This window comes from Amborella trichopoda, chromosome 5, assembly GCF_054954075.1.
Source record: "Amborella trichopoda isolate Santa Cruz 75 chromosome 5, AtrichopodaSantaCruz75HAP2 v2.0, whole genome shotgun sequence".
NCBI lineage: Eukaryota > Viridiplantae > Streptophyta > Magnoliopsida > Amborellales > Amborellaceae > Amborella > Amborella trichopoda.
Window position 1 is genome coordinate 44,172,665 of NC_142340.1, and position 25,901 is coordinate 44,198,565.

A 25,901-nucleotide genomic window follows, 5' to 3' on the forward strand; every position below is an offset into this window, starting at 1 on the left:
CAAATGGATATTGCATTCCTAACAAATCTACAAACAAGGGTTTTACTATTGCAAGGTCTTCACAAATCTAGGTTTTTAAGACTCAATTTATTCATAGGTGTTCTGATAATCAGAATCGAAACTGAAAGCAATGATTATATCTCTAGTCATTCGTAATCTTGGTGTGTTCATCTGCAATGGTATATGCACAATGGAGCATATGCATACATATCGCTATATGCGTACGTGTGTGTATGTATGTGCATGTAAATAAAAATAAATATTGCATGTAAACATAGGGCTATTACGTCCACATATACGTGCTTGCGTGTTAGGAACCGTGCACATACGTGTGTGCAGAATCCAATCAAAAGTATTCAGCATTTCACTGTTTGAAAGCAAAGAAAAAGTCTCCCTAATCTCAAGAAGGTCAACATCTCCTTTTACATGATTTTCATAATAATTCAAGAAAAAGCTACAAGATCACAATCTTCTTTAACTGTTAAATGTTAAATTAGATTATTAGAGTTGTGCCATTGACCATACTTAAAGTCCAATAAAATTCTTCTCAAATTTTATAAAGAAAAATGACACCTCTAACTGCACAATTTCACATTTAATAGCTTACTAAAGGTAAATATTCTCATTATATAGTATCCAAACATCATATACACCTACATTCCTTCCAAGCTTATTTCTGAACGTCATGTAAGATAAGCATCAACAGGGATCTGAAGCCCACATAAAAACAACCTCCACATGGTGCTCTAGCTGTTGACACAATTTACAACATAGTTACCGCGTTAAGAGAGATTTTGACTGCTGTTTTCTCACTAAGCTATCGAATGAAAGGCAAATAGCATCCCCATTCACCAAGCTTTAGATTAGTGATCAGGTCAAATTTGGTGGCCAAGCAACAAACAAATGGTACCTAACAGATCAGAAGAGGAGAATAACCAAAACGACCAAATCTCGGGTCTTCATTTCATCATTGTGATCCCTCCATGATACAAGAACCAGACGGATACAACGCTATTATTACCACTACATATCTACAAGAATAAGTTGGAAGCAATCTCTACCGCTTCCTCAAAATCGTACATTTATGATTACATACAAATGCTCTTGACTAACAAGAAATGTTTGGCCTCGTTGTATATCGGCCACATAAAGCTAAATTGGCAGTTAAAATCGTGTAAGATACGATGGGTTACTCTCTATTGGATCAGAAGATCAGCTAATGTAACAGTTCTGTCTCGTGGAATCTGTCATAGATTTCAGTCTTGATAATTTAGACAGAAATAGCACACCCTAACTCTTTGGCAGCAGCAGAAAGAAATGTGAGGGTCATGCCAGTCGCTCTCCTATTACGAGCTTCCCATGCCAAGCATTTCTCTAAGTCCGAGCGCCAATCGATGGTGCCTATGCTTATGTTTCGATATGGGGGTACAGGGATTCCCCTAATGTCTTCTTCTGCAAAGTTGGACTTTGGTGAACCAATGTTAAGAATGTCTCGAAGAAGTGAAGTGCTAAGGGCACGAACATGGGCACTTGGATGAGACAAGCAATGGATGGTGGCAGGTAGACGACACTGCATAAATGGAGAGCAAAGGAAAACTTACATTTGCCGTAACTGCCAAAATGATAGTTGGAGATAAATATAGACCACCATTGATTGGTTTCATTTATTTTATTATCAATTGGAATAGTGTATATGATCCATATGACTGGCAACAGTATGGTCACGAAGGTCATCACCATCCCAGTCATTAGGTTGGACATTGATGAAAGGAGAGTGCCACTCTCGCTCCATCACCATCCAATCTATCGATAGGACGTGATGACTCTTGTGAACAGATGGTTTCAATGATTATTTGGATCATATTGCACCTTACTAAATCTTGGAAAAATTATATTGCGGTGCCTGAGACACCTATCCATGAATTACAATCACCATGGAAGTTTGAGATTATGAGGAAATGCCTGGATGGCTGAGAATTATTCAACCACTCCACCCTCTGTTGAATTTTGAAGAACATACCATTTTTTTTCTTTTTTCAAAAAAAAAGGTTGTCCAGAACATAACCACTAACTGAAACCACTTATTCTAAGTGCAAATAGAGTAAATGCATTAAACACAAAGTTTAACTTTCTACCCTATCTAACTTGATATTTGAGGATTTGGACTGTATTTTCTCTTTGAAGAAGACGCAGCCTGCTATTTTAAATACTGAACAGGGAAGATGATAAATGGTACAAACAAGTTTGAAATGTTGAAGCACATGCATGTAATTATGAAATTCAGGGGCAATTGCTTATCATATGTTGGTGTATTAGACACTATCATCACAGTCTTCCTTATCTTTTTAACAGTTCATAGAGAATTTGAAAGTGTAATCCGTAGTTACCTTCAATAGGTTTGAAAGGCCATCTGCAACAGAGGAACCAGACTCCCCCCAACTAAGGAAAAGTTGCACGGCTCTGGCTGTCGCTTCTAGGAGCTGCTCATTTTTGTATAAACATTTTCTCAGACATAACAGTCATAAAATTTGTAGTCAGTAGAGTATCTAACTGTAGAAGTCGATCATAATAGATTTTGAAAATTAAATGTGACTTAAAAAGCATTTAATTGAGGTAAATGACCAGCATCTTTAACTACAATAAGCCAGTAGTCACAAGAACTCAGAATAACTTAGTTTACTTAAAGGGGCAGGGGTCTGTATCAAAACTCTACATTGTCCTTCAAAATGTTAAATTATGGATCTAGATCTCATCAAGAAGGTATATGACTTCCTAGGTCCAAGTAGCTTCGCCAATCAAGGGGTTGGCTCAGATGAAACTGAGTGCATCCAAAACCGGGGTGAGTAATTATTAAAGATGGTACTCAGGCAAGTATCATGAGTTATGACTCACTCATCAAGCAGCCTAAGAAGGACTTTAAGAAAGATTTCTCTGAGTATAATGTCTACGAGCATGGGTGCGTGCACGGGTGCACATATATACATAAGTGTAATCAATGTGCACATACGCACATGTACGTAAGTATACCTGAGCACGAAAGAGAGGTGACCAATTAATTGAGTTGACCTTCCATGTTTTAGAACCTATTTTTAAATTAGTTCGTGATATTTGCCAACAGTGAATCAAATCAGAGACCTGGATTTATAGAACAAGAACAATGTTTAAACTTGGAATAACCAAACCCTGAGGCTGCCTATCCATAAAAAAGACAAAGGACTTGCATAGAAATAGATGCAAATGTGCTACTCTTTATCATCTTACCTCTAGCTGTGGTAACGTGCAGGCTTCTCCATCAACAAGCATACCATCAGTAGCACGAAGAAGAAGATCGGAAGCACTGGCTAAAATCATCAATGCTTCCGGAGCATCATGATTTCGCAAGAGCTCTGCCACCAAATGGACTATACGTTGGTTGATTCTCCACATCTCATGTCCTTGGCCATCATCTCTAGCAATCCAGGGCTGCAAATCCCTTTCCGCCTGGTCAAAAACACAATCAGGCATAAAAGTTTCCTTTGAAGTTTGAAACAAGAAACAAGAAAGAAATAATAATAATAAATACTACTCAAGATTCCTTTGGGCATTCACTCATTGAAGTTGTTAAATAGGGTGTAAACTTCAAAAGTATTCATTGCACCTGAAGAACTACAGCAGTTGATGCTTTCGCTGGTGATGCCACGACAACATTGCATAAAGCATCGGCAACCTAGAGATGACATTCAATAATCAGTCCTCATAAGATTTTCAGGGAAATAAGGACAAGTTACAAAGAATATGGAGAATTTCATGAAAGAAAAGTTTACATCCATTGAACAATTTAAGTTTACTGTTTTGCTCTGAGGTGAGTTACAATGAAGAATCTTCAGAAACATGTCTCATTAGCCACAAGTTACCAAGCACATAATACCATCTGTAATATAAAAACCAATTTATACAAATGTCACTCAAATTCATGTAAGGGCATCCCTAAGCCACTCCTGCTTGCAAATCTTTTGTAAAGTTTATCCACGGATAAAGGTGATACAACACATCAAGAGTAGTGACTGAAGGCCATACGCTGCATCAAGAATGTTAATATTCATAAGAACCTGTTTTATTTTCATAAATATAGGAAATCAGGGAATACAACATATGAATCGCATATTCATACTTATACTGGGCAAAAAATCAGCACAATGGTAACTGACGCAATGTTCTTGATCGAGTGTCAACTGTATGGGTTCTTATGATGGGAACTGAAACTTACACATATTCAAAAAAACTTTTTGCCAATTGAAACATTAATTATGATGTTATGAATTTGTTTTTCATAATAAGACGTCTATTCTTACTACTTCGACCTGGTCACGATCAGAATGACAATAAACTTCAATAAATACAGTTGTTACTACAAACAACTTGATCGGATTGTAGAATTGCACTTTGTTTAAACTATTTTCATGGTGAGCAATACTAGAATCAGTCTTGAAGAAGTCTCTCTGAGGAAGACAAAAGGATTATAGGCTTCCCATTCCGTTGGAATTTGTCTTCACCCTCATAGTACAGCACCATGCATAAAGAACCAAACCACATTGTAGGCTACAAAAAATATATCCCAAATGATAAATACTATATCTCTTGTCAAAATGATAAATACTACCTCCAACAACCACATTGAGGTATTTACCCAAAAAAAAAAAACCACATGAGGTACATGTTATGCATTTTAGATGATAAGAAGTGGCGTCCATCCCTAAACAGTGACTTCGTTGAGATATCTGCTGACTGTAGCTGTGATGTAAAAGAAAAGGATAGTTTCGTGCCCTACATGTTTGTGAAATGATAACCAACTTCAATATGTTTTGAATAAACCTCGGTTAGAAGAAACATGATGTCCAACTACACTAACCACGTTTAAATAGAATGGAATTGAAGCAAGATTTGTAACGACACCAATATCGACTGGAAACCAAAAGGTCTTGAATTATATGCATGAAGAAATAGAAGTTTGAGTTTGAGTCTTGGCAATTGCCTCCATCACCATTCTTTAATAGCTTCAGTTTTACTTATATGCAATATCACAAGAGCACACGAGTCCAGTGGCACTTTAATAATATGTAAAAGTTTGATAAAAGTGCATATAGACAATGAACCTTGCAATAAACTCTAATTTATCCAACAAAAAAAGAAAAAGGAAAAAAAAAAGAATAAGAGAAAAATTGATCGGAAAGAGGTGTTACCTGCCTCCAACCTTGTTGGGCAGATGTGCTTTCTATGATCATTTGTGTTTCAGGGGTTGCAATCAACTTATGCCACAACAAAGACACAACAGCAAAACATAGCTCTTGCTTCTCAGCAAGAAATGATCTTAAAAGGCTCTGCGCATTACAATTAATGCCTAAATATCTATCCATGGTGAGAAAATTAGCAAGGTCTGATGCATCCACAGTCACACCAGCAATACTCTTCCCCGAGCCACTGAGCATGACATCTGTTAAGAAGTTTGCTTTTTCACTTTTTAGGAATTCTTCCGACTCTTTAGTACTTTCAGTCTTCTCATGTGGTATGTTATCCTCTTCAAAGCTTGATGATTTAATATGCTTTCTACCTTTAAAGGATATAGGAGCATCATTCCTATCTGAGGCATGCACTATATTTGCTTCAAGTGGTTCGGCCTTGTCTACAATGGAGGCAACAGCTTTGCCGTGGATGTCGATAAGGTGATAGAGCGAAGAGGCCCTAGTGTGAATTTCATTATCCCATTTGCACTTCATTAAAACAGAAAGAGCATGCGTACAAGCCTTTGATCTCCCAAATAATTCTGAAATATGAGCAGCCACCATGGCAGCAGCAACGATCTCATTTGAACCATAATGCCACGATGTGCCCACTGATGATGGCTTCAATGAAAATAAGGCCTCTAGAATTCCTAATAGCCTATGGGTATGAGAAATTGCAGAGCATATACCATTTTGTAATTGATTAGGACCTCCATTAATATTTGCAGCCGGAGCGCTGGTTAAAGAATTTTTTGAGTCTGAGCATTTAATAGTCTGTGAAATTAAAGGAAACAATTGAAGCTCACAAGCTAGAGCACAAACGGCTGCTAATACATAAGAATCAAATGCAGCAACTGGGCCTTGCTTTTTGATAGTTTTGTTCCTCCCAATTGTTCGTTTGGCATTTAGCGCTATCTGTTTCTCTTCTGGGCCTTCATCCGAGGGACCAATCTCACCACCTGTGGGTTTTTTGCTCCCTTCTGGTAAAGCTTCATGGCTCACACAAACTGTAATCACAATAAATAGAAGCCGAGATGCAAGGTCCATAGAAGCACAAGATTCAATAAACAGTGAGTGTACCATTGTGCGAAGCTCTGCAACTGCCAAGTTTTTAGAGGCAGAGCCGATACCCCCATGAGGGTGTCTAGGCCTTCTGGTTTGTTCTTTCGAGGATTCAGGTGGAAATGTTCTTCGAAGAACCGCTTCAACTGTAGCTACAAATATCCTCATCAGGCAAGCTTCAGATGGGCTACCTCGAGGAAGATATTCTAACACCTTTAGGAGAGGTAGGTAGAGATTCCATGATAAAACAGGCGGTTGGAGTGGAGTAGCAACTACTATTTCAGGAAGATCGACAGTTGATGAACTTAAAGGGAGCAAACCATAAGCAGCTTCCCATATGGTGCAAATCCGCCATTCAACCTCAGGGCCATGGGCACATAATAGTGAGGCAACCCCTTGTGCTGTAGCCTCAATAGTAGCTTCAGCAGCAGTGACTTCAACCTGGTTGTTTCATATGATCAGATGAAGACTGATAATCATCAATTTAAGATACGAAAAATTGGTTTTTTTCCATAATGGATCTTGTTATTTAGGATTCTACCACCCTTACAAATGCATTTACTATTCTCAATTTAAATTGGCATAGGTTAACCAGAAAAGCAGACCTTATCTAGCAGCCCATACGAAGAACAATATGGCGAAAAGTTGGAAACTAGACAGGAGAAAATACCTATAGAGAAGGATAGTTGAAAAGTAAAGAAAATACTCTCTGCACATCCTTTTACCCATCTCTCTCTCTCTCTCTCTCTCTCTCTCTCTCTCACTCTCACTCTCACTCTCACTCTCACGCACACACACACACACAAAGAAAACACATTATGGGCATGACAATTTCGATACCAATATGATTAATTACTTGCCTTTTTTTCGTGAATTTTGCAGATAGGATGGGTAAAAGCAGGGAGTTGCTCAGGGAGGATATATTTTTTGGGTGAAAAACAGTCACCCTAGCTGACCTAAATGGAAAGGAAAAACTTAAAATAATGTCAAAAACCCAAATATCAAATTCTGACATTATAAATATTTGATTTTCCATTGGACTAAAAGCATACAGACCAAAGATCAGCAGATTAGATTGAATGGAAAATCTGATCACGGTGATACATAGGTTTTTCAATTGAGCAAATGTATACTATCGAGTGTACCCAGTAACAAAAAAGGAACACATTGATAAGTGGTACCTACATATTACCTGCTTTCTATAGGCTGAACTCGATCCACCCTGAGGTTCATTTTGAACTTCAATTCCTTCAGTATGCCTTGGAGGTGGAAAAAGCAAAGTAGGCTGTGAAAGTATACGAAAAAGCAATGCTGCTGCAGCATCTGCCGCAATGCCTGCTCTCATGGACATAGCAATGCCAATTGCACGAAGAAAATGCAGATGCATCCAATTTCTTGGAAGCTGCATCAGAAATTAAACAATGGAAGAAATTCATTACTCTCAATGAAGTAACTATATATCTATCATCATTATGCAATAAGTCCTCAATACAATTTTAAAAATACAAACTTGAAAGTTCCAAGAGCTTTGGTCCAGTGTTGTGACAATTTACTTACATGAGAGGTCAAGGGTTTTAGCCCTTAAGTTTGTCCCTCATATAAACCAAGACAAACTATAACTTCAAAGAAGTACAGATTTGATGTGGGCAGATTGTTACCAATTATAGTTTGTTCTTATTACTAATTCCACCAATGATACTAGAAATACATATACAGCAGGGTGCAACACTCTTTATCAATGAGCCAAATCCAACAATATAAGAGAACCCAACTTAATTTGATGTTACACTACAGCATGTAAAACAGATGAAACAATTTTATACCAAACATGCTACCTATTTGTTCAAAGGCAACTGTTTTTTTTCCCTTAACATACTCAGATGAAGACTATTGGCGTGTTAAAAATGGCATCCTTGTCATGGTTCTCATGTGCTATGTGAGTGTTCTTTATTCCATTGCGCCTCATGCTACATGCAAAAACCATCGCATTGATCAATGCTGGCAATGGGTCATAGAGATCGACTGGTGTGCGATTGGAACTAGAACGTTACCTTGGTTCAGTGGTGGTATCATGGTTGTCTACTTTCCATGACTCACCTCGCATGTCATCTGGAACTCACTAGAACCGAGGAGGGGGCACATGTGAATCCCTCACTAGAAATATAGAATGAATTCTATCATGCAACAGCTCTCGCACATGCTGTAGTTACCTTGGAAAGTGGAAGACCAAACTCTTTACAGTGCTTCTGATATGCGTACCAGTTTTGAGGACTGATTCTAATTGATGAAGTGTTGCTTTGTTTCAATATAAAATGGATGATGGTCATCAAGTGATAGTTACAAGTTCTGGTTGACAGGGAGTTTTTAGACTGACTGCAACATTGAGCAGTTTATAGAGTTACCTACTCAGGAAGTTGAGATCTGTGTTTTTCTTTGAATGGGGTTGGTTGATATGAATCTTCTACTGCACACCTGCTGATATTATTTTTTTTAAACCATAATATTGATAATTTATGTGTTCCCTTTGTTCACAGAAATTGTCCAGCAAAAGTTGAAAATGTGGCCCAGTTGTTTCAATTTTGAAGATATCTAAGATTGCTTTGACTTGATTTTCCACACCTATCGGTATTTCATCTTACTTGTCGATCTATGTTCATTTCAGTAACTTAAACTAGAAATCTAAAAAACATGTAGCGGGAGTTGGAGTTTGCATACTGATCTATGCTTTCTCTGCAACCCTCATGTCATATAAATTATACAAAAAACACGAGTTCTGGCATCCCTTACAGTTCAATACCCACGGAAACATGCCATTGCTAAAAATTATTTTTCAATGAAGGAGGGATATACTTATCAAAGATCCTTAAATATGCAATCATTCTCATCTGCAAGATCCTTAAATATGCAATCATTCTCATCTGCGTATTGATATTATTTGAGCAGAGTCATTAATGAAAATACCATTAAAAATACCCCAAAGATGTTCATAAGCTGTATCCACAGTTAATGTCTTTAACCAATTTAATGGTCAAATTCAATCATTTATTAAGACCTTCATGAAATTAATTTCCACTTACCCTCATGCCGGTTGCGTAATCTTCAGCTGCTCGAAGGAGTTCCACAAGTTGTACAGCAGCATCAAGTGCATCTGGAGCCCATGAGGGTGGAGCTTCTAGAAGGCCAAGGAGAAGCCTTTGTGTTGCACTTGGAGTTGCTATTGCGTAGTAACTACGATGAATAAAGATTTATATAAGGCAAAGAGAATATCTATCCAAAAAGTAATATTTGAAGCAACTTACAAACAAAATAAATGAGTATATGGCTCAAACTAAATGGAAAAACATTTAAAAGGAAAAAGAAACTAAGATGCCAAAAAGTAATATCACTTAAGTGACGTACCGATGAAATAAACGGGCATATGGCTCAAGGGCAGGTAATCCAGCGACTAAATGCTCATCAGCAGCTGTTGGTGGAGGAAGTAACAGTGCAGGAACAGCAGCTGCTGTCAGATTTGCAGTTTCATAACGGGCAACCTCTTCATCACAAACACTTAAAATAACACCAGCTCCATTTGCAACAGCCCATCGTGGAGTTGAAGGCATAAGTTGAGGATGCTTGCCAGATCCACGACCACTAGCTAGAATACAGGAAAAACTTGTGAATTCTCCAAAATGATACGGGTCTAAAACTCAGTAAATAGGGACCCTTTGCAATAAGTATGGTTGACATAGGAAAGACAAAATTCTCCATGATCTAAAACTACAACCAACTACTTGCATTTGTAGTATGTCACAAAATAGTACTAAGAAAGGACGTGAATAAGTATAATAATGCTTTTGCAATTTATAATTCATTAACTCCATGATAACGAGTAGAAAACTTATATGCATTTTTTATTTGAGTTGTAATGATTTATGATCAATTTCAGGTCCACAATTAACAGAAGGAAATGCATATGATGAGACCATTTACTTTTGATACAAGGTCACAAGCATTGTCAACCATTGGATGTGAAATCGGATGGGTGCTGCTATGCCACTAATTGAGCACAAAGTCCAAAAATTTATTTCTTGAAAGCTGTGATACATTTTAATATGTTAGATTTCACATCCAATAGCTAAGAAAAGTTGTGACCGTCTTGTACCAAAACTAATCTACAATCCCTTAATAGAGAGGCTCATTATCATTTACAAAAAAGGACTGCTATTAATTTAGGCATGCTTTTGATGATTTAACATCTTTGCTTGCTACATTTGGAGATTGGTAGCCTTGCATAAAGTTGATATATTTAATTTCATGTTTCTTGGTTTGTTTTCAGGTTGTCAATGAGAAATGGTGTCATAGTAGAAAGATCCAATGTTTTGATATAGATCTTGCTTCTTTTGCAGTATCCTGATATTTTTTTGGCAAAATCCATAAACAACGACACAAATGTATGTTCAGCAAGAAGTTACTTCCAAGGAATGCATCAACACTACAATGAAGAGAAAGGGATCCACAAATGTTTGTTCATCCCGCAACCTAGAGGTGCTTCTCTAAATTGACCAGTATTGCGAACTGAAGATTCCTGAGAGTCAGTATCATGAATTCGGAGGTCGCTAGAGCTATAAATATATGGAATCCCAACGATAGCAGCTTGAATACACAAATCATATCACAATAAGACTTCAAATATGGGAATTGTCCATATCCTGGTAAACTGAGAAACAAAAATACTAAATGAATAAATGAAAGAAGAAAAGCAAAAGAGATTAGTTTATGGGGTTCAACTACAACAAAAGCCCTTGGAGACTTGTATGCATCAAATAGCCAATTAAGGGAAAACAGAATTTGCTAACCTGTTGTAGGTGGTTTGAGCTCTCCACCAGCTGCATACTTACCCATGACACCACCACACCTGACATAATTTAGAACAGCAGTTAGTGAGAAACCGAAAGAAGAAAATTTACTTGTTGGAACAAAGAGTGTATACTAACTATTCATAAATTTATTTGTCCAAAACAGGCACAAATACTAACTATTCTTAGATTTGCATGGATAAATGCATGAAGAGAAACATTAAGCTCACCAGAAATTGACTCGGCATGTCCCATCCAAGACAAGAATTCATGAATATACAAAAACAGGACGTATCCATGCCACACTATAGACTGACAAAGAAAGAACAAAACCCGCAACCTAAACTAAAAGTAAATCAAACATCATCATCATCCGAGCCTTATCCCAACTATTTGGGGTCGGCTACATGAATCCTATTCCATAATTCCACTCTATCAAGGGCGGCTACAAGAATCCTATTCTGTCATTCGACACTATAGGACATTGACACAATATGAAAACCAAATCAAGAAGACATAGACTGACAAAGAAAGAACAGAAACCGCAACCTATACTTAAAGTCAACCAATCATCATCATCATCATCCGAGCCTTATCCCCACTATTTGGGATCGGCTACACGAATCCTATCCCGTCATTCCACTCTGTCAAGGGCCATACCCTCAATTAGACCACAAGTCACCATATCTCTTTTTATTAGTTTTATCCATATGTCCTTTTGGGCCTTCTCCTTGCCCTTTTAGAGCCTTCAACTTGAACCAAATCGCCTCTCCTAATCAGTGCTATTCTAGGTCGATGTTATATAAGGTCACACCACCTGAGTCTACTTTCCTTCATCTTACCACCTATTGGAGCCACTTCTAAGTTCCCTTGGATGTATTCATTTTGAATTCTATCTTACTTGTCTAGCCACTCATCCATCTCAACATCATCATCTCAACTGCACTCATTCTATGAATATATTGTTTCTTGACCGCCCAACATTTCGTCCCATAAAGCATGGCTGGTCTGACAGTTGTTATAGAATTTCATCCCATAAAGTAAGTCATGTTAAGTTTGCACCAGAAAAAGAAAAATAACAACTGGATTGCTATGATCTGAAGTAAGGCATGTTAAGTTTGCAAAAGAATCAACAAATGTGTTGAATTTTTATCAGTGCACACAAAATCCTATTGATTGCATGAAGTGAGGATTGAAGAGTAAACATGTCCATAGAATCTATTAGAAGATAACCATGGAGAATTCTCATGGAATTTAAACACAACAAATAAGATCACTTACCAACGAAAGTAATCACTTCTAATACCCAGAGGGGCAGCAAGCAATATATCTGTAATCCATGGAGAGAGAGGCCTTAATGGTTTCTTTTCAGGTTCCATCAGAAGTGGATGGCAGGCTTTTCCTTCTCTGCCACTGCTAGTTGTAGCATAGTTACCACTGCTACTCCTTTCTAATTCACAGTTCTGCTTTTCAACCTTAAATATTGGTCGGTTATAGTGAGTCAACACCCTCAATATTTCTCCACATGCCAGAGCCCACTGCTCAGAATAGTCCTTCTGAATTTAAATTACCAAAAATTAGCAGATGATAACTCACCCTTTGATAACATTACAGTCTCTATAATTAAGAGTAATGTGAAAGTATCTAAATATACGCTAAGACCATGTCCTAAAGCAGCAAGCAGATATACCATGCAAAGAAAATTCACTTTAAAGCAGAACTGACATACTGAAAGGAAAATTAGAGGGAGTACATGCATTGCGATGTTGTTATTTTCCAACAATTACGTACCTCACTACTTGGGCTGAACAAAGATATAAAAGAACTGAAAGGAGGGTTTCCTTTATCATATATCAAAGTCCCATCAATTATACATGAAAGTATTGGATGAATAACTGCATGCCCATGTTCAGGATGGTGAAGAACAAAGATTGCTGGAAAGCAAGAAAAACACAAGTGAGGCACAAACAATCACTGCCATCTAACTGAAAAGAAACAATGCATTTGGTTAGCAAATAATAGAAGTCATCTAGAGAACAAAAACAAGAGAAGACTTGACAAGAAATGTATGATACAATACCCAACACATCATCCAAAAGGCAAACTTCTTTGCTTGGATAACGGCTCTGGATAAGCTGCAAGAATTATCAGAAAACTTGAATTAATACTCTATATAGGCAATTTTATTTTCACTATAGCTGAATAGGACACACATTCATCATTTCCCTTCATGAACTTCCACCAAAGGAGACAAGGTACGAACCTCTGAGATGTCATCAGGGAAATGTTCTGATGTGAACTGTGCGAAAAGTTCAACATAAGCCATAATTTGTGCCTGCATTGAACAATTTTATGAAGATCCTATTAGAGGAAACAATGACTAGATGAAATATATGGCAAACTACGACGACTCAACAGGTCTCATCCACCTGCTTAAAAAGTAATGAAAAATAGAAAAACTAAAAAGCATAAAACAGATAAAAACATAAGCAAAGACAAGCATGGGTTTTTGGATACTAAAAACTAGGAAAGGACGGCAGTTTCTGAATCAATTTCCCAATACTTTAACAATCACATGTACATTATAGATAATAATATGAAAATCATAGACCAATTTGTATCAGTCCCAAAATACAATTAGAGTTCTTGTATCAAGTTTGAATTTAAGAAATTTCGATGCTAGAAACAAAAATCTCAACCATTCTCATATATCTATAGACACAAGTTAAGCATTCTCAGCCTTGGGAAAGGAACAGGAGATGAAGACAAGTTGTGGTCAAATGTGTGATTCAGGGAGGAGACCATAATTACCCATTTTCCAAGTCTTGCAAGTCTCACTCCTATTCCGATGGTTTCTATTAGGCAGATTATGGCAAAGCAGAATAACGTGGCGTGGCAACCTCAGTTTAGGAAGAAGTACAGTGACAAGCAGATTGCCAAACAAAGTTATCTATTATGGTTAATTATCAAACAAAATTAACTATTATGGTTGATAGAAGTATGCATCCCTGACAGGGGGTTTAACAGAATCGTGGACGTGGAATTCTGTTAGTCATCTTCCACATCTTTCCAAAATATCTTAGTACCACATTGTATTTTTCAGAGTAGATAAGTTTCAATTTCAGAGTAGATAAGTTTCATCTTGCATTCTCATCTTCGATTGGGTGGCCTCCCTTAACAAGAACTAGAACACAGACCATCTCCAAAGACATGTGGCCAACCTCAAATGTATGCTTCTTGTTTTAGAAGGCCAAGGAGACTATCAACATTCTCCTTCTACACTATTGATGTATACGTAAGGAATGGAAGTCGTCCTAGAGTTTTCTTTTATGTTTTATTTTTTATTTTTTTATTTTTGAGCTTGTGCCAATTTCAGTAAGGACTCACACAATTTATTGGTCTCAGGTGATCAACAAGGGCAGGTGCATTTCATGGCAGATGAGTTGGTTACTGCTTTTCTTCTTATTAGGTCGGAAAGCAATATTATGATCTTCAAGGTACATCCTTTTAACTGCTTAAATATCATATTAAATATGAGATTCTGTTGTCCATTGGGTTGCGGGCTCTCCACTTCAAAAAGTTCTTTAACTACAAAGTGAAGGACCTGATATTTAGAATGGAAGATAGTTGTGTCCTAGGCTCCAGTTTGAGGGCCCATTTAGCAGGTCTCATGGACCAAGCCACTGGACTGTTTCCAATCTTAACTTTGAAAAGAAGTTATTGTTGAAAACCTAGTTTTCTCAAAGGTGGAGAGCTTAATTACAGAATACAGGTAGCCTAGGGAGAGTCCTCAAGTAGGAATGTGAATAGGGCATGACAGCATGTTAGGTCATTAGGTCAGACCCAATCTGGGTGTGGTTCATGCCTTGAAATCCTGGCCCACTAGGTTAGGTTTGGTTAGGAAAAGCCAACCCGATTAGGAACAGATCAGGCCCAGGCCAAGTGTGATCAACATGTCAAGTTAGAACATGTATGTTGCAATCAAGTTGGGCCAGCCCAACTGGTTTTTATTTTGAAAATATCTTATTTTGAAGGGTAATTTGGTATTTTCCACATTGTGACACGATGTCCATGGGCCAGGGTCAGGAATTTGACCGAGCCATGTTTAAGCAGGGTTGCGTAAAGACAATAAGAACAGGGGAGGATCAGGTCTCAACCTGAATAATTTAAATAAGCTGGGCTACTTGGGGCTCAGGTCATATAAAATTCAATCACATGAATTCAGGCTGAAGAAAGCTGGCCAGGATCAGTATAAAGTCAGGAGAGATCAGCCCTACTACCTAATCAGGTCCAGCATTTTTGGCCATTACACAATCTCTTGACACCTCGTTCCTTAAGTCTTCATGGGAACCATTGTCATTTTCAGTTCTCCAGAGGAAGAAGCGAGATCAGCAAACGTAATAAAGAAGGTTTCCTAATAGAGGGTAAGGGGAACCATTAATCAAGTGTTGGCAAAGAAGTTAATAGCGAGGTGAACTACTTTCACTTGGAGAGAGCTCAAGGGAAGTCCCTTCTAATAGGGGATACACACGTCTTCCCTTGCGTATTCACCACATCTTCACTCTTCATTTCTCTTTTTCCTCTCTGTAGTGGTTGTCCCTTTGGTTGTGTTTCAATGGCAACTTGGTCTATCCTTTTTATGTTATTGTCAACTATATAGAAAAAAGATTAAATAAAGATCAAAACAAGATTTTACTTATTCTACATTTTAGTTTATATAACTAGAAGGCGACAGAAGCTCCCTTTCAATTCCAACTTGATACTTCTATTTTCGTTTAACAATAACACAAGAGCCTCGAAGGAGTTCACAAACCCTAGTTCTGTTCATGCCCATGCATGTGTAGCTTCAGACTTTCGGAAAGTTCCAGTGCAATAGTAACTCATATATAACTGCACTACATTTTAAAGTATATACCTCTGCAGACATATTTGTTCTTACAACACTGTGTGGAACTTGCTATACTCAAGAAACCAACTTTAGTCCTGATTTTCAGATCCATCTTATACTAGCTTCAAAGAAGCCATTTAAATGTGTTATGCTCCCTTCAGGAGGGAAGCAGTCAAGGGTAGGGGGGATTCCATTTTGGGAAACAAAATTTGGAACCCTGTTGATTTACCTCTTGGTTCGAAGGTTTTAGGCTGCATAGCAATGCAAACTAGATTTTGGGTTGTGATATATCAAAATCTACTGATGGTGGATCTTCACCTATGGTGGTGTTGTACTTGCATCGGGCTCCAAGAAGTGAACTTGAGTCTTCAGATCCATGATGGAATCATAGTTGATTGCCTTGGAGGACATTAGTAGGGGCAGAAATTGCTTAGAAATTTGTTACTAGACATATCACTCATTTAAAAGCATATACCTAGAGTCTCAATTCACTGTCATTGTTAAACTGTTGTATACCGAGCAATGAGAAAAATAATCAAGGGAATGTTGAGGCCAATCTGCTTCAGCCACATGCAATTGAGACAATTACCCTAATATGGAGGAAGTACTGTAAAACATGCCAATAACCAAAGCTTGGGTGATCTACTAACCAAAGGCCTTACAAAGAATTATGCAATACAACTAGACTGACAAGATAAAGGCCCACTAAATACAGGAAACAAATTACCTATGTGAAATTTTGGGGCACCAGTATCCACGTGTAACATAATGCAGGAAAGACCTCTTTTCCTGCCTCATCCCTGGTTGTGTAGAGCAGAGACCTGCAACTCGGTAGGAGCATGAGTTAAGCACTTGCTGAGCCTATTTGCTTGGACAAAGTAAGCCTAGCAATAAGTGCCGAATTGTAGGGACACCTCCCAATGATGCACCTAAATGAGAGTGGGAGTTCGGTTGCCTCCCATGTGAATGGCCCTTAGGTGCTCATGAAAACCGAGTTATAGTACGTAGGGCTGTCACAAATGTGTGGGCTTATTAAGGAATACAAAGACAGAAAGAGAAAGCATGTTATGTTGAAGGCCGACCCATTAAAGGACCTGGCCAAGTCCTTTAATGTGAGTCTTGAGTTTTGACCATGATTCGGTGTCCAAGGACTTGGCCAAGTCAACTCAAACTCAGCCTTGGTCTATGGCCAAGGCATGTACCACATACCTTGTGTACATGGGTAAGGTGAATAGTACTCACCCGAGTACTATGCTACTCATACATGGGTAAGGTGAATAGTACTCACCTGAGTACTACTCTGCTACTCATACTAGCCTATGTACTATAGAATTCGGGTGAGTAAGCCCGAACTCTAAAGTACTTGAGCGAGTATGCACATTACTCCCCTAAGTCCTATTATGTAATAAAAAGAGGGCACTTGTCCCCTTATTTCATTCTTCTCCATCTAAAATGGGGAGCACTACCCCCCTTTCATCTCTCTCGTGTACCAGGTACTCTCTCTAGCTCAAGCAGCTATGAACCACGTGCTCTCTTTCTCCCCCTCTCCCCCCCCTCTCTCCCTCTATCTCTCTCAAATGGGGGTGGATTTCCACCCCCCTATTTCATATCTCTCTCTCTCTCTCTCTCTCTCTCTCTCTCTCTCACACACACACACACTCTCAAAGGAAGTGGATTTCCGCCCTCCTTTCATCTCTCTCTCACACTCAAAGTGGGTGGATTTGTCCCCTTTTCATCTCTCTAAAAAGGGCAAGGGAATCTACCCCCATTTTCAACTCTCTCTAATAGGGATTGGAACCTGAGAGAGAGAGAGAGAGGTGCCTGAGAGAGAGAGAGAGATGCCTAGAAAGAGATCCCTAAGAGCAAGAGCGAGCGAGAGAGAGAGAGAGAGAGAGAGAGAGAGGGAGAGATGCATGTGGAGGAGAGAGATCCATGTGAGAACTTGTGAGAAAGAGAGATGCCTGTGAGAGAAAGAGAGAGACATGGCCAAAGCCCTCACTCCCCCTTTGGCCACGTGCCCAAATCCCTCCCTCCCTCTGCCCCTCTCTCTCTCTCTCTCTAGCATGTGGCCAAATCTCTCTCTTCCTTATTGAAATTTTCTTATGCTTTTTTTCTTCTTTTTTTTTCCCTACTTTTCAATACTCGGGCGAGACCACTCAGACACTCTAGTAATTTGGCTCGGGCCAGGTATAAGTCTATGGCCCGATCTGAGTTTCCAAACATTGGTTATTCCCAACTACTTCCGACCACTTAGTACTTGTGTTCACAAATCTTGGACATGTTTCCACCTTTCAACCATTCCCACCTACTTCACCATTTCAATAGTAGATGAACAGTGAATTTTAAGGTTTATAAATAATCATTCTCAAATTGAAATAATAACTTCTAAAATTCTAGCAAAGAAAACTTATTTGCATCTTTTTTTTTTTACCTCATTATATGAAAATATCACATATCGCATTGTTTTCACTATCATTTCTTTAAAACTTCTCTCCTTATGTTTAAAATCAAATCCCAGACCTATTCCAGTCAAAAGAGCAAATCAGTTTGACCTCGATATTCACTAAAAGTTTCTCATAGATTGCAACTATGAGAAAACTTGAACAAGTGCTTTACTTGACTCAGTTGTATCCCTGAGGTATATTCTTCGAGACTCAATTGCACCTCAGAGAGATATTGTGTCAAGGGTAACTAATACCTTGAATACAATGGGAATATCTTGTGTCTCGAAGACCAGTTGAAACTCAGTTAAAACATTATTTGAAACCCTCAAGTCCGAAAACCCCATGTTCGTCAGTTCTTTGCAGAGGAAAGTTCACGTAGCAGATATAATGATCAATGTATTCTTGAGCCTCTATGAGTGAAGTTGGCACTACGTGACATTTCTTCTAAGTTTTCAAAGTTATTTGCATATCCGGGTAGAGAATATGATATCTCACCATAATGAAGAAAAACTTTACAGTCCCATAGTGAGAGTAATCACTTAGAGCTTTGGATGATCAAGCAACACAGTTCTGATGATTGGTGTTGAAACTGAGATGAATTTGAAGATCTAGCACATGTGTTCACTTTGGCAGCGATTAACTGAAACTTCCTATTTTTGGCAATAGTTAAGAAAACCACTCCTTTGTACTCGACATGCTTTTTTAATAGGACTTCATTCTTTCTTAGTGGAGAGTTGCCCTCGATTTCAGCCCATCTAAACTTTGGCCACGATTGCGCAAAGTGAGGCATTTTTTTGCGGAAGTTATGTATCAAATTTTGGCCTTGGTATAGGTTGCTCAAGGCAGATTAATACCCGTAACTTGTAACTAAAGCTATACAAAACCCTAATGCCAAAATTACCATGGAAGACATGTTCAAAAGATTATGTGTTCATGAATTCCGTAATCACATTGGGTTCTAGGTTAAAAAATGTGGAGGCTTTGCTATTCACAGCATACATGACGAAAAATACATTTCGAAGTCGTAGGTCCAAGGTTGGGTATTTCCAAAAGTCTCACATAAGTAAGACAAACTATTGGGAAGGTTTTCAATCTTTTCAGACTTCATATTGTGTAACATTAGAATTTGAACATGGTACTTTTTTCAAAATGAAGCATGCAAACAGTAAGGCTTGTCCCATGGTTTTGCAAGAAGATTGAAATTGATAAACATCACATTAACCACATTCACAAGTGCACAATTCTGCCTCTCAGCTACATTGTTCAGCTGCAGAGTGTATAGGGCAATGACTTTGTGAACGATACCTTTCTCTTCACATAACCTTGTAAATTCATGAGAGCAGTAGTCTCCACCTCTTACTTAGAAATACTTCTATTTTCAGATTCAACTGATTTTTAATTCAATTACTATAAATCTGAAACTTCTCAAATGCTTCATAGTTGGTTCTCATTAAATAAACATAAGCATATTTTGGAAAATCATCTATGAAAGTAATAAGGTACTTGCCACCACGAGTTTGCATGTTTTTAAGATCACAAACAACACTATGACCTCATTCTAGGAACCAGAACTTCTTGAGGACAAGGGTTTTCTTGCGATCTTAGACTTGATATGCCCATCACATAAAGAACTACACATGCTATCACGTTCACGAATTAGACCTAGGGTACTCATTTTCTTTAATGCATGGAATTAACATGCACTAATCTACCATGCCACAAATTAAAGGAGTCAATCAAGTAACGCAAGATGAGGTACCCATCTCAATGATGAGATTGAGCTTGAAGTTGTGCTTGTTGAGATAGGCCAATAAAAGGTTCTAGACTTCAGAGGCATGATAGACATTAAGGGCAGCAGGATCTTGCTGGGTGTTAAAATAAGTTTGATTATCCCTTTGCCTACTACTTTGACCTGACGATGAGTTGCCTATGTATAATATAGGTAGTCACCCACAATTTCATAAGTCTTAAACATGTTACGATCGTTAAATACATTTGCTGGCCCCAAAATGTGGCCACCAATCCATTTTGCCCTTCATTAAATAGATCTCACAGATAGCCACGTACTTCTCCTCTACCACATTAGCTTTTGAAATTGCATTTGTCAAAGCCTAAAGCAGTTCATGCCACTCTGGTTCATTAAGTGGCATGACTGGCCACAAAAGTAGCAGAGAACTTGTTTCTACTTGCCCTTGCCTAAGCCTTGTCTGCTTTCTTAATCTTCCTCTCTATCATCCTCTTGCTATTCTGATTCCTCCTGCCTTGAACTGCTGCTTCTTCCATGGCCCTTCCACAAAGTGGGCTCTTGCCACCAGCTTTGATCTCTCCTTCTCTCTACCCAGGAGTTGAGTTTCCTCCTCAATAAAGAGGTGTCATGAGCTCTTCCAAGATTATATCCTCAGACTCATGCAGCACATTCCTATAATCCTTCCAGGATGGTGGTAGTCTCGCAATGGTTGTAGCCACTTCGTGCACTTGTGTAAGAATTGGCTTATCATTTCTAATCATGAAACTCAATCAAGTATTGATTTACCAGGAACTTCTTCCTGCCAATCATCCTCTGACGTATTATCTAGGGCTTCCTGCAGCACCTTAGCTAAGGGTACTCTTGAATACGAATCAAATAGAGGATAACTTAGGACATTTTGAATGTGATGTAACCATCCTGAATCCCTTGGATTTGTGCTTCTTTGATCTCGAGGAGTGACTATGATTAAGGTTCAGATTGAGCCTAAGCAGGACGTCAAACAGTCTGCCTGAGAGTCAATGGGTGCATCAATTTATCATTTAACTTTGCAGTTGAGTAGGAGCTGGGAATGGCTATTTTAGAACATAATCAACCTTCAGCTTTCTCAAAAACTTTTGTCTCCACCTCTTGAAGCTCACGCCAACAAACCTGCCCAAATGGACTAAATCCTAATTTATGAACATGATCGCATATGAAGATATCCCATGTCTTAATTAATACCTCGAAACATTTTTCTTTAAGGTCCTATAAAGCCTTGTTTAGAAACCTTCCTTGAACAACCTATATCGAGACCAAAATTTTCTATAGTAGGATAACTGTGGCAAAGAATACCTCACTCTATGTAATCACAGCCAAGCTCCATACAGGCCTGAAATCAAGGTATACACTTAGAGACTTAGTTTTCCATTGACATACAATGAAGTCTCAGACAAACAATAGCTAAAACAAAGGAGTTTTAGCCTTACTACAGCCAAGAACAAGAAATTTTAATCAATGGCCATGTGACCAAAGTAAACATGTGTGTTAAATCTTCAAATTACTTCTTGATTTTACGGCCAATAATCGGGAATTGTGTTCCTTGATCTTCTAAGGTCTAAATTTTTTCATTGCAAAAATGTTGAGTTTCGTCTAAAGGTGAGACATTGCTTTCTCGACCCCAATAATACAGACAACTCTTAAGTGTCAACTAAGTGAAAATCACTCAGTACCACCTTCACTCATAGAGGTCTTTATTAACATAGTGATCATTGAATATGCAACTCAAACCTTCCTATGCAAGAAAATAACGAACAAAAGGTTTTTAGAGTCGAAAGTTTCAAAAATAGTTTAATTGTGTTTCAATTAGACCTCAAGGCTCAAGATGCTCCCATTGCCTTTAAGGCAGTGTTTGAAAAAAAACATATCAGTGAGGTGGATCATCCACCCACGGATCGTGTGTTCAACCGCTAGATTACCAATCTGGATCAGTCTGAATCATCAATGCGGAAAAATATTTAAAAATAAAAATTAAAAATTGAAAGAGCGCTTTATGGGTTGTGATTTATTCAAATATGTAAGAAAGTATTAGAAAAGCTAAAAGAAAAGAAAAAAAAATTAAAAGGCAATTTTTAAGGGCGGACCAGGCTGGTATCAATTACTTCCTAGAATAGGTTCAGTCCAGGTTGATTCCAGACCCTGATCAAGCGATTCCCGATTGGAACGGCAATTTTTCAAAAACTGCTTTAAGGTATTAATCGACTTCAACACAGAATCTTTGAGGTGCGACCAAGTCCAGATGAGTATACCTCCAGGATAAAACTAAGCCAAGTGAAACACTTATTTAAATTTTCTCAAAGTTGCACTCTCTGAAAAACGTCTAAGAAACACCGAGGCCAAACCGATTTTTCCTTTTAGCTGGAATAGGTTTCGGACTTGATTTTGAACAAAGGAAAACAAGTTTCAATAAAAACATCAAAGACAACAATGAGAATCTAAGATTTCCATATAACTGAGGTTAAAAAACGTAGAGTCAAAGCTCCACCTTCTTGAATTTTAGAAGTCTCGATTTTCCAATTCTGAAAATAGGTATTTATTAACATCAAAACTCCTTGTTGATCTATTATTGAAACAATGAAGCAGGTGGGAGTGGTTGAAAAGGTGGACACATGTCCAAAATTTGTGAGACATGTATGAAATTGGTTCGGAGTGGTTGAGCATAACCACGGTCATCACTCAGATTTCCCTACCATGATTAAAAACTGCAAAGGGTGGTTTTCTCTCTTCACCTCTGCCAATGAGTGTTAAGTGGGAAAAACTTATTTAAAATGACCTAAAAAGAGCCCAAACTCCCTGATAAACATAGGAAAGCTCCAATTAATCCCATATGTTGATCAAACATACAAAATCAACATATCTTTGTCAGGGCTCTTAAAACTCCTAAAACTATTTAAGTTGGTTTGAAAAACCATTTAAACCAGTTTAAGTCCAATAGTTTGATCAACGGATTTTCTTTCTCATGCGTTACTTCATGATGTGGCACAAATGCCCTACTCTAGGGTTGTAACTTTATGAGCTGTATTGTTCTTATTATTAATGAAAAATTGGGTAGGGGCCCTTCTCCCCCACTGTCTTACCAAAAAAAAAAAAAAAACTGCAACAGTTAACATTAAAATTAAGAAATAATCAATAATTCAACACCAATTTAAATCTAAAAAATAAAATCCAACTGCTAATAAAATAAAATCCAACTGCCAATATCAATCACACTAAGAAGGATACAGCATAGGTATTTATTACGTCATGGAAGTACACAACGAAGAGACATCAATACATCCTTCCCACTATTTATAGGCTACAAGAATGACAAATTTTTCATAAGAATAAGCAATTTTTAAAAACAACAATCATATGAAGGATCGATATACACTATAGTTTTAGCATACCCTGAAAGTCATCATGCAATTCATATAGATGACTAACAATAAATAACATAACAGAAATATTTTAATCAACAGGGAAAATAAAAGTAAATAGAAGACAACATAGATGAAAAGGCATACCTGTCGCTGCTGTTGATCTTGTGGAGGAGGCCAGAAGAGAGATGAGTATTGAAGGCCATCGATCCACCTTTTGTTTGAACCAGACATCACATAACCAGAATCCAAACCTAAAGCTACCAATCAAAAATAACTTCACCTCTATTAAACATAAAAAAGTCCCCAAATACCAGTAAAAACGTCTCTTCAATTGAATTCTCCACAGAAGCCTGAAATGGTTCAAGTTTGACTGAGACACTGCCTGAACAGAATCTGAATCTAAAAGTATCAATTTGAGCTAATTCCACCTTTTATAAACATGAAAAGGAACCAAAGTTCCAGTAAATTTGTCTTCTTTGACTTTACTATATTCCTCAAAAAAAAAAAAAAAAACCCAAAACTTATTAAGAGTGATTCATAGCTGCTTCTGCAACCAATTCATGCATCTCTTAGACAAGAACAGAGCTCTGAAAAACACTAGCTGCAGACAAATGTTTCCAGCTAAAAACTCCAATAAATTCAGAAACCCACGCCCTGCAACAACACCATCAAATAAGATAATATCAAATAAATCACAAAGATGAGATTTTAGTAGATAACAAAGTGGCAACTATTGTACAAAGTGACACTGAGAAATCAAAATTTGCAAGAGATTAAAAACAAAAAGCAACAGAAAAAGAGAGAGATGCTAAATTCTCCTAACTCGTAATAATGAATCATGAAACCCATTGGAAATAAACAAAACTCCAAAGTCAATGAACATTCTCCAAAAAACCCCTCAAATTTCCCAAAAAACAAATAACATTACTTACTATGCCTCGGGAACAATTGACCGAAGGTACAATCATAACCTCGTGTATAAATTAGCAGAATCTTGCAAAACAGACATTATCAAAATGACACCAAAAAATCCCATAAAAACAGGAAGAATTACAGGGACAAAAACAAAAAGAAAAATAAAATCAAACGCCATATTTCTATGACCAATTAACAAAATAATAGACCCAAAAAAAAACAAAACAAAAATAGCACAAAACAACAGTAAGCAGCTAAACACTCTCCAAAACCACCATAAATCCTTAAAACACGAAAAAGATAGATAATTTCTCCCTTCTTTATATTCAACCACAAATTCAACCGAAAATCACAAAAAAAAAAAGAACATGAAAAATAGCACTGGGAGAGGACATTCACCTGGTTTTCACTTTGGACTATTGTTAAAGAAAGAGTGGCAAAAAACCAGCTTAAATCAGTGCGCTGGGCATAAAGACACGCTTATTCCTTATGGATTTTGAGCTCAAAAATTAGGGTTTTGTTCTCGTTTGTGAGAGAGATCCTTTGGTGATTCTTGGAACAAGTAGGAAATGGTTCCGTAGCCCACCCCCTTGCTCACGTGGCGATGATATTTTCAGTCCCCATGATATATATGTCACAACATGTATGCATTCCCATGCCATTGTCATGTATGGCATGCATGCTAGCGACCTAGTCCGGGTGTCCAAATTTGAAGGTTATCATGACGGAAATGCCCTCTTGTCTTGGTAGAATTAGCTTTTGTAGGTCTGGTTTCATCTTGATTCTTGAACTCCCCGTTATATTAGAAATGACAACTATGTCCCTCTAGGAAATTTACAAGAGTGCCACTGTCTAATGATCAAATGGCACCTTCAATCTATGCAAGAGCATGGGATTTGTTTCCAAAAGTCCTACAGGAATTTAAAATTTTATTTTTATTTTTAATTATAAATTTTAAACCTCCAAAAAATAATACAGATCAGGCATATTCATAAGTACTTAAAAATCCTATAAATTGATGGTCCAAATAATTTGCTGCAAGATGTATATTCTTTAGGTTTTAAATTTTTTTTCATATTCATATATTTTGACATCGGGATAATCAATTGAAAATTTCTAACATCGGAACAGTCTTTTCCACTAGGATTTTGAGGTACGCCTTACTCTTATAGTGCAAGTTTGAATTTTTGAACTTAATTGTTGTTGGTTGCAACATTACACCATGAACCTTGAACAAGTAGGTGCACTTTAGTAATTTAACATACTAAAAAATACCTCCGCCAAATGATGGGAGTACCCGTGCTTGTTTATGACTTTTTTCACCATGTTGAAGTATTTTTTGAGAAAAAAGTTT

General features: G+C 37.6%; 1 protein-coding gene across 5 annotated transcripts; it reads right to left on the reverse strand.

Annotated features, from left to right (window-relative positions):
* Positions 1–932: 932 nt before the first annotated feature.
* GI (gigantea protein (GI)) lies at positions 933–25,147 on the reverse strand. 5 transcript variants are annotated; one of them, XM_020665906.2, is made up of 16 exons: positions 24,947–25,147; positions 24,061–24,286; positions 23,777–23,982; positions 13,422–13,493; positions 13,239–13,293; positions 12,950–13,092; positions 12,440–12,714; positions 11,159–11,217; positions 9,720–9,957; positions 9,398–9,548; positions 7,513–7,722; positions 5,220–6,761; positions 3,638–3,706; positions 3,262–3,480; positions 2,388–2,480; positions 933–1,570 (listed from the first exon to the last, which is right to left on the reverse strand). In XM_020665906.2, the coding sequence occupies exons 3-16, from the start codon at positions 23,861–23,863 to the stop codon at positions 1,271–1,273; spliced, it is 3,513 nt and encodes a 1,170-aa protein (XP_020521565.1). In that variant the 5' UTR covers positions 23,864–23,982; positions 24,061–24,286; positions 24,947–25,147; the 3' UTR covers positions 933–1,270. The 5 variants fall into 5 exon arrangements, with proteins under 5 accessions (XP_020521565.1, XP_020521566.1, XP_088724301.1 ...); XM_020665907.2 differs by lacking the exon at positions 24,061–24,286; XM_088868175.1 differs by having other exon boundaries at positions 23,777–24,286.
* Positions 25,148–25,901: the final 754 nt, after the last annotated feature.

What these genes read in the sequence shown, in the direction of transcription:
- GI (XM_020665907.2), bottom strand. Translation starts at nt 23,863, where the DNA reads ATGTCTGGTTCAAACAAAAGGTGGATCGATGGCCTTCAATACTCATCT. An exon ending in AAGATCAACAGCAGCGACAG is followed by an intron (nt 13,494 to 23,776) that starts GTATGCCTTTTC and finishes TGTTCAATGCAG; the next exon opens with GCACAAATTATGGCTTATGT. An exon ending in GCCTTTCAAACCTATTGAAG is followed by an intron (nt 1,571 to 2,387) that starts GTAACTACGGAT and finishes CCATTTATGCAG; the next exon opens with TGTCGTCTACCTGCCACCAT.